This window comes from Nematolebias whitei, chromosome 15 (genome assembly GCF_014905685.2).
Source record: "Nematolebias whitei isolate Nwh7 chromosome 15, NemWhi1, whole genome shotgun sequence".
Lineage (NCBI taxonomy): Eukaryota > Metazoa > Chordata > Actinopteri > Cyprinodontiformes > Rivulidae > Nematolebias > Nematolebias whitei.
Genome location: NC_056512.1, coordinates 34,206,072 through 34,215,036, shown reverse-complemented (window position 1 = coordinate 34,215,036; position 8,965 = coordinate 34,206,072). Strand labels below are relative to the sequence as shown.

Here is an 8,965-nt window from a genome sequence, read left to right as displayed (position 1 = left end):
GATAGATAGATAGATAGATAGATAGATAGATAGATAGATAGATAGATAGATAGATAGATAGATAGATAGATAGATAGATAGATAGATAGATAGATAGATAGATAGATAGATAGATAGATAGATAGATAGATAGATAGATAGATAGATAGATAGATAGATAGATAGATAGATAGATCATGGTCATTGTAGATATTACAATTACTGTTTCCCTTTTTGATACTTTATTTTTGTACCCTCATTGCATGCTTTTAGTATTTCTTGTTTGTTTGTTTTTTTATTTTTTTTCTTTCTTTTTTTTTTGACGAGTCAAATCGGTTCTCCTCCTAAGATTTCATTGTACTGGCAACCTTGTGTTAACCATGACAAATAAACACAACTTGAACTTGTATTTCATTTATTAAAAAGAAATGAGCTTTCACCGTAATAATTCTTTTTTTTAAATTGACTGTTTTGAAATTAAGTTTCTAACATAATCATGCTTTTAGATAAACATTACAAATGTATCCCGACATTGCATTAAATCATCTTTATTCTTGTTTGACTTTAGGCGAGTTAAAACTAGCGTGCATTCCGGCTCTGTGGAACTGTCAGATCCGAGCCTGAACTGTGTACGTGAATGCAGCAGCAGGCAGTGAACGGGGTGTGACGTCACGTGCGGCCCAATCACAGCAGCTGGAGCAGTGAGTAGTATCGGTTCACGTTTTGCGGAGGGCTTTACGCTCCGAGTTGTCCGAGCGAACTAAAACTAAACACATTTTTTGTTATCGCCCTGATTATTTTCTGGTTTGAAACAGGAGGGAGCACACAGACTGGACCGGACCGGAGCACATGGAAACACTATGCGGCCGGAGAGACGGCGGTGGACATCTTTCTAGTTTCAGTGGAGAGAAGAGGCGAAGCGAGGCGAGATAAAATGCTCAGCCCGACGCTGCTGGCCTCGTTTCTGCTCCTTTTCCTTCTCTGCCGAAGATCTTTATGTCAATACTCAAGCGACCAGTGCAGCTGGAAGGGAAGGTGAGGCTCTCTATTTCTTTAAAAAAAAAAAAAAAAAGTAATAAAATCCTTAAAAGTTGAATAAAGCGGCTGTGTTTACAGAAAGTGTAAACCTGAGATGACTGACCGAAACTCAGGACACACAAAGATGACTTTTAGCTTGAATTAATGATAAAATAAAAAGTGTTATTTGTGTTCAGAAACTCATTTATTATTTAAAAGAGAAGTCATTTCAAGCTTTTTGTGCTGTATGTATGAATTGCTGGCAATGTGATAAGTTTCAGGTAAATACAACTAAGTTGTACATTAAATTAGTTGGTGAGACATTCTATATATACTTGTTTTTATATGATTACATTTGCTCTCATTTAGACATTAATATTGCCAACTATTTAAATATCAAAGGGCATTTTGTTCAGGTTTTATATTTTACAAGATTGAACAATCTGAAAGGTTTCTTGTTAACCATCTGTTGAAATCTGTTTTTTAAAGCTGTGCCTTCAAATAAAGTTTTTTTTTTTTTGTTCTTCCACCAACCAGTAGGGGTAGGGCATTCTTTGAGTGTCTGCTCTTCATTAGTGAGATGCTTGACTAAAATCCTTTAATTGCATGCAGAAGTGATGAAGTTGGATAGACTTAATTAAAGGCGTGCTGAGGTGAGGCTGGTTTTGGGGGCTTTCGGCTGCATCTGCTCAGCATGTGCCACCACAGCTCACTTTTAGATCTACAGCGACTTAAGAATTTTAGCATCTCATTCTTCGGTAAGCTGGGCGTTTCTCCTCCAGAGTCAAACCACGAGCTTGGCATGCACGTCCCCTCGATCATGGCTTCCTGCCTCTGGCTCTGCCACAGAATGACTGACACAGTGGAGTTTTTCTTCTTCTTTTCCAAATCCTGACCAGGCATTAAGTTGTGGAGGGAGTCATTTGGTCATACTGGCGCCAGAGTCCGAAGTGCTGCCTGGACAAGTCTCTTCCACTCTCTTTGGTGGCTTGAAAGCAAGGGGAGGTTCAGTGCGTGACCGGCATTTGCACTTGCATGCAGCAGTCCCAGCTACTGTTGCTGCTGTTGTGTGCCCAGAAGCCCCAGGGTCCCCTTCATTCATCCGTTCTGCCTCCTAACTCTTCCCAGAGGCAGACTGCCAGTGGTGCGTTTTGCCAAAGCTCTAGGCGGAACAGCGTGAGATGGGGAGTGTGTTGGAGCTGAGGTCATTTTGGATGCTCCGGCTCGTGACTGGTCATGCAGCGTGTCTTGCGCTCAGCTATAATGCTTCAGGAGGAATGTGGTCTAATGTCCTTACAGTCTGCATGAGCTCTTCACCTTAGTCTGGTTATTTAGACTAAAGAATGCTCCCCCAAAAAAATCATTTAGCACAATATTGGCTTTTTGGCCGATATGCTTCTCCACGTCGAGAGGAGCCAGTTGAGGTGGCTCGGGCATCTGGTTAGGATGCCTCCTGGATGCCTCCTTGGTGAGGTGTTCCGGACACGTCCCACCGGGAGGAGGCCCAGAGGAAGACCCAGGACACACTGGAGGGACTATGTTTCTTGGCTGGCCCAAGTGGCTGGGGAGAGGGAAGTCTGGGTCTCCCTACTTAAGCTGCTACCCCCGCGACCCGACCCCGGATAAGCGGAAGAAAATGGATGGATGGCCGATATGCTGATATATTAAAACTTATTTGGTCGATAACTGATACCAATACTGATATTGCCCCCTAGACCTACTTACAGAGACTACATAGCTTTTTCTGCTGTGGAATTAAAGTACTACATTATTCTGCATGGTCTTTGTCAGTTTGGCCTGCTACCAAATGCAGATGCCAAAAAGTGGGCTGAAAATGACGTAACACTTCAACTTGGATTATGTTTAATGTCAAACTTATTCATGATACTTACTCTCTAACACAATGACAACACTCGGAACAGTGCAAATTTGTCAATTTTCACAAATCTCAACCTGTTCACAAGCGACAACACAGCTGTGTTGTGCAAGTAGTAGTGCATTAATGGATTTACTTGACAGTTTCTTAAATTAAAAATTAACTTAAAACAGAAGACTTTTATATCGGTGAGTTATTTCGATGGGATGTCCGATATTTAACTTTATCGCTGATATCGGCTGATACTGATACCATGCCGATAATATCGTGCATCCCTAATTTTTATACTTTGCCACACACGTTAAGAGAAGTTTTTCCCTGATTGTTACTGTAGTTGAACTGTATTCCATTTTTCCGCTGACTTCTTACCCTTTTCTATCCTTTAGTGGTCTGACCCATGAAGGGCACGCCAGGGATGTGGAACAGGTGTACCTACGTTGCTCGCAAGGATCTTTGGAGTGGCTCTACCCCACGGGCGCCATCATCGTCAACCTCCGACCCAACACGGTGTCGCCTGCCACCGCCCGCCTCTCGGTCTGCATCAAACCCTCCAAGGACTCCACTGGCACAAACATCTACCTGGACCGCAGTGGCAAGCTGCGGTTACTGCTGCGTGAGCAGGACCAGGGTCAGGGGCGGGTGCACTGCTTCGGCATTCAAGAGGGGGCGCTCTTCATCGAGGCCGTCCCACATACGGACATCAGCCGGAGGATTACGGCGTTCCAGTACGAGCTGGTCAGCGACAGGCTGAGAGCAGAGGCGCTCTTACCTTCTGGTAAGATGCTTGCAGTGAACTTAAAACTAATGAAATGCTACAAAGGTCTAAAGATTAAATTCTCTTTTCCTTGTGGTGTGCACTGACACTAAATACAGCCATCTACTGGTGGAAACCTTTACCGAGTTAGACTCAAGTAGCTGGAAACTCTGCATTCACTTCAACAGTCTAAGAATACTGAAGCCTAGGTCAATCGGATTGTATAAAAATAGGGAAATCTAAAAGCCTTATTAAACCTGTATTTTTGGAATAAAGTGTCAGTATCAACTGTCAGCTCGTTTCACAACATTACAGCTCTGTGACAGACCTTAATTGTTTTTCTTTCCCTGGTTTGTGTGTGAAGGGTAAAAGCCAAACACGAGGCTTCCAATGAAAAACAGCCATCTATTTTCACGCTGTTTACCTGCCAGACCTGCAGAGTTTCATGCTGGGCAGCCGTGCAAGCAACTGTGTTGTTTTTTCCAGCTAGAGCCGAGTACGAGCAGCATCAGGCCCACATGTGTTTTTACGGCTCTTTGGCTTCATGTATCCACATCCTGCGTCACAATCTGGCACAGGGAGAGGATGAAAAGTAGATGAGAGACTCTGCAGTTGTTTTAACCACATTAGTGCGCTGGGCCCGGCTCTCTACTCTGATCTTGTGCTGTAATGTGGCATGAGATAGCTCTGGGATGATTCACAAAGACAGTGGTCTCGTGTCACGTGAGACCTGGACGGGTGGATTGATGGCTCCTTTGCTTCTTCTGGCCTTCTTTGGTCTACTCTTTCTCCTTTTCGTCTCCTCCCTGACCCGCTGTGCTGGGATCGAGTTGCTCACCATCATGTTGGAATGAGTCTCCAACCAGATGTTGGGAGGAACGTTTAGGAGCATATAGGCTGTTTTTCACTCCCCCAGCCTTCATCTCAGCTCACTTAAATTATTCCCCCCTTTCCTCGCCCCTCACCATTTCCTACCACTTGATTTCTTTCAGGTCTATTTATCATTTTGGTGTTTTTCTTTTCATACGTACCCGCTTTGTACATTTCCCTTCTCTCCTCCTGGATTTTTGAAGTGGTTTTTGTCCTTGCTGAATAAGATTAACAAGATTTGCTCCATTACAGTGGAGTGAATGTGGGCCCAGATGTTGCAGTGACACTGTACCCCTCCTTTTTACTGCCCCTCCCGTCCTTCTCTCTGTTCTTGTGAAGTGGTTCTGATCAGAGTGGTGCTGCATGTGCATGGGACCAGAACAAGAAGCTGACTCGGCTCTCTGCCCATTCCTGTGGTTCCGTTTCATATGTGAGCTCTGCCTCTGTAGGACAGCTCCCGGTACGCAGACTCACTTCAAAGTGAGCTCAGGGCGAGGCCCGCTCTCTGAAGTCGTCCTTCCGTCCAGCTGTTTGTGAGCCATCCAGGCTTGTGGCTGTTTGACCCCCTGATCTCTGGTGACGTCACAGCGCCGTGTGTTTCTACTCCAGCTGACCTCAGACACGCTCACCTTTCACACCTGCGCTCAGATTCAGAACTGAAAATCAGGCTGAGCTCTGCTGAATTAGATGACAAAGGACACGCCTTTCTTCTGTAGCAAGAAGTTTTGACCACACACTGTTCAACAGCTGAACATTTTCTCCTAGAGTGAATCATTTATTAAATCTCATGTTCCGTAAGCAGCGAGTCACGGTGAAGCCGAACGGTTTCAAGTTCACTTTGTTTGTGCTCCTTACAGGTTCTGAGTGGAAACAATGAAATCAAACTTAAAAAGTTTGTCCTGCTGCAGTTTGATAGAGATTAGTACCAAACTCCATGGAAATGATGCTAAATCTGCCACAAATCTTTTACAATAAACAAGTTTTGCTAGTGTTTCATGTACTGGTATAAGGGCTGGATGATATGGTTAAATTTTTTATCACAATATATTTCTTAATTTCAGTCTAACAATATAATTCCAATATCGATATAAAAGCCTAAAAAAAACTAGAAACTGAACAAATAAATTAATGTTCACCTTTTATTTGTATTTAGCCTTCAAAGAAATTAGAAATCACAGTCAAATAAATGTAAAACACTCAACTTTGTCAAAATTAATAGTTTTAACTTTAAACAACAACATAACCTAACGTGGGTTTCTCTTCTGATACAGCTGGGGGTGTTGTTTCAGGGACACGTTGGCTCAAACTTTTATTGTGCTTCATCTTCTGACTCTCAGCATATTCTATCGAGTGGAACAAGTTAAATGTGTTCCCGCCGCTAGTTGGAACGACTCTCCGGCACATTTTGCAGCACACTGAAACCTGCAGTTTATCGGATCTTAGAATGCCGAACCACTTCCACACCGCCGACTTAGTCTTTCCTCTCTTATCAATTATGTCATCTGCGCTTTCTTCGCTTGTGAAAGCTTGTTCTGTCACATTCTGACAGTCATGGAAACTCATTTTGAAGCGAAAACTTAACGCACGTTGGGGATTAGCCTAGCTTAGCCGGTTAACGCTAACGCCTTCTGGACTTGAGCTCTGCGTAACATCTACCTCACCGCTCACTTACGTAGTTGTGTTGCAGCTTTTTCTGTTCGGGTTGACGTGACCGCTTCAACTTGAACAGGAAAAGAAATGCGTCAGTGCAACGCTGTAATCATAGCGCAATTTATATTGAAGTATCGAAAATGCGCTTAAAACTCATATCGTTGTTGTTGAAAGTATAGCGTGAATCAGTATCAAATTATTGTCCAGCCCTAACCGGTATTTATTATTTTTTGGACTGGTCTTTATGATTTGGATCAATGAGTATCTTTTAATTAACAGCTTTAGTCTCAACTCCTTTATTTGGACAGACTATCACTTGTGCCCCACTTATAACTAGACCCCCCTTCCTCAACTTCCACTCCTCTTCTCCCCACCTACTCCAGAGTTCCCCTCTGCCACTAATGAAAACGTAAGCAGTCCCAGATTTATTAAAGATACACTGATTCAGCCAGCTGCAGGTCCACCTGGGTCAGCTAATCACTGCGCTCATTTCGAACCATTTCTCCTGCTATAAAACCGTCTGAAGGTGGACTGTCTCTCTGCTGCCACAAGTCAGAGGTGAACTGCTGCCTGGGGCATGGATTCTTGGTAGAGACCTTTAGAAATTCTCTCTTAAAAAAAAGTATTTGCCCTGTAGTAATGAGATCATGACCCTTCGTGGACCTTTGTAATGGGAGACTGGAAACTTTTTTCCTTTCTGTCTCATTTCTTAAGCATCATCACTTTGAAGCCATTCTTTGGGTTTTGTATTTTCTTTTCTTGTCTGTTTTCCACGTAAAATGGTTGCGTTCCGGTTGTGTTGGCAACACCGGCTGAACAGTCCCAATGTGCAGGCGGGCATTCTCATTCATTCCCCGATACTGATGAGGATTCAGTGTGGTTTTTTTTTAGTAGCTCTATGTGCAGTCGTATTTGGTTTAAAAAAAATCACCGTTGAATACTGCTCTGTCTTTTTAAAATAAATAATCATTTGTCAGGATGAAAAATACTGTGACACTAATGTTTTAGTTGGCCAAGTCACCGCTCTGAGTCTGGGGCTCTTAACTGGAAAGCTGCAGGCCTGTCAGCGGAGTTTTGTATCAGCCGATGAACCAAAGTGCCAAAGAAATGATGCATTTTTTTTGTTTTCGTTTGGAGAGCTCTGCTGGATTGACTTATCTACACTGTTCCTTTCTTCCTTAGCACCCTGTCAACCCTGCAGTGATGATGAGATGCTTCTAGCAGTCTGCACAAATGACTTTGGTAAGTTTCAGTCGTGCAATAAATTATAAGCTTCCTGCTGCGGTGAGGTGGCAAAAAAAAAAAGTACAACTAAAACACAGCTCTGGTTTCCATGAAACATAGCTCTGACTGGGCTCTAAATCTTATTTTTCCAGTGGCACGGGGCAGCATTAGGAAAGTGGACCAGGAAGACGAGTACTCGTCTGTCACAGTGGAGATCAGTCGCCTTTACAGACAGAAGACGCAGGTCTTTGCGTCTGGGGGGGTGAGGGTACGGAGCTGGACTGGCAACATCAAGATGCCCCTGCGGTGTAAGGTGAAGTCCGGGGAGGGGGACTTCCTTTTTACCGGGACTGTGAGGTTTGGGGAGGCCTGGATGGGTTGTGCTCCTCGCTACAAAGACTTCCTGCGGTTGTATCGCGAGGCAGAGCAGCAGGGGAGCAACCCCTGCCATGTGGACACGGACTGAGTGGAAACGCAGCGAGTCCTCGTTGAGCTGAGAGTTTGAGCCGAGCGGAGAGAAGCTGACGGACTGACAAAGAGCCTCGCTTGCCTTCGTTGTCTCCTGAATCATGTGTGCAGCTCCTGAATGTTGCCAAGCAGCATACTAGCAGTTTCAAAGCTGGAATGTGTTCAGATCGTCTTTTCAAACACACGGAACTGCCAAGTTTTAAATGTAGCAAAAAAACTTCTTTTTTTTTTTATGTGAATAAAATGTGAATGAATGTTGTACATTTTGAAGCTCTGCGTGCTTTGTAAAAAGGCTTGATGTACAGATCTGTATTTGTTTCTGAAGACAAATGTTTTAAATTGAAAACAGTTTATTTTATTTTTGTTTAAGAAAATGATTTTTGCAATTCAGTTTCTGAAATAGTTTTTTTTTTCCATGCTCAGCAAATGTAAAAATAAAAAAATTTGATCTTGAGAATAAGCTTTGATTCAGTATAATTTATTTCAAAATGTTCAGTAAGTGAACAGGATACATCAGTAAATTAATGAAATATGTGTGAAAAATTTGCAGTTTATTTCAGTTTTCTGATACGGTTTATTCTAGAGATGCGCCGCTCAAGGTGGCTACATTTCTTGATGTAAATCACCATTTTTTCAGATGATTACTTCCTCTGGTATCAGATGCTGTGCAGCTGGAAGGATTTTTATCTAAACCTTTTTTACTTTTTGGACATTTATGTGTAACCATAACAACAAGGTAGTTGTATACAACTGGGAGCTGCTGATTTAACATCTCAAAAGCTCAAATAATATCTCAGCTACAGCCCCAAAGCCCAAATGAGTTGAAAAGGAGGTGCTGTGGATGCATTCCCATCTACCTGGAAGTGGTGCTCGAGTACCTCATTGCCGAGATCTTGGAGGTAGCGGGAAACGTGGCTCATGACAGCAGGAGGGCTGAGATCGTTCCCCAGCACCTGCAGTTAAGTCTGTGGCTATGTGGGGCTCAGCAGGCTGCTGGGAGAAATGGCCATCGCTTGGGGGAGAGTTTTGCCCGGCATTCAGGCAGTCCTGCTAGAACCGAGATGTCTGCTGGGTCTGGGTGGATGGATCAGCATCTGCAGCCAGTTTCTTCAGATCTGCTGTGGGAT

The 8,965-nt window shown here is 43.4% G+C and overlaps 1 protein-coding gene across 1 annotated transcript; it reads left to right on the top strand.

The window, feature by feature from the left end:
* Positions 1–587: 587 nt before the first annotated feature.
* On the top strand, positions 588–8,157 carry metrnla (meteorin like, glial cell differentiation regulator a). The gene is made up of 4 exons (XM_037688417.1): positions 588–1,014; positions 3,259–3,647; positions 7,329–7,388; positions 7,523–8,157. The coding sequence occupies exons 1-4, from the start codon at positions 914–916 to the stop codon at positions 7,834–7,836; spliced, it is 864 nt and encodes a 287-aa protein (XP_037544345.1). The 5' UTR covers positions 588–913; the 3' UTR covers positions 7,837–8,157.
* The last annotated feature ends 808 nt before the right edge of the window (positions 8,158–8,965 follow it).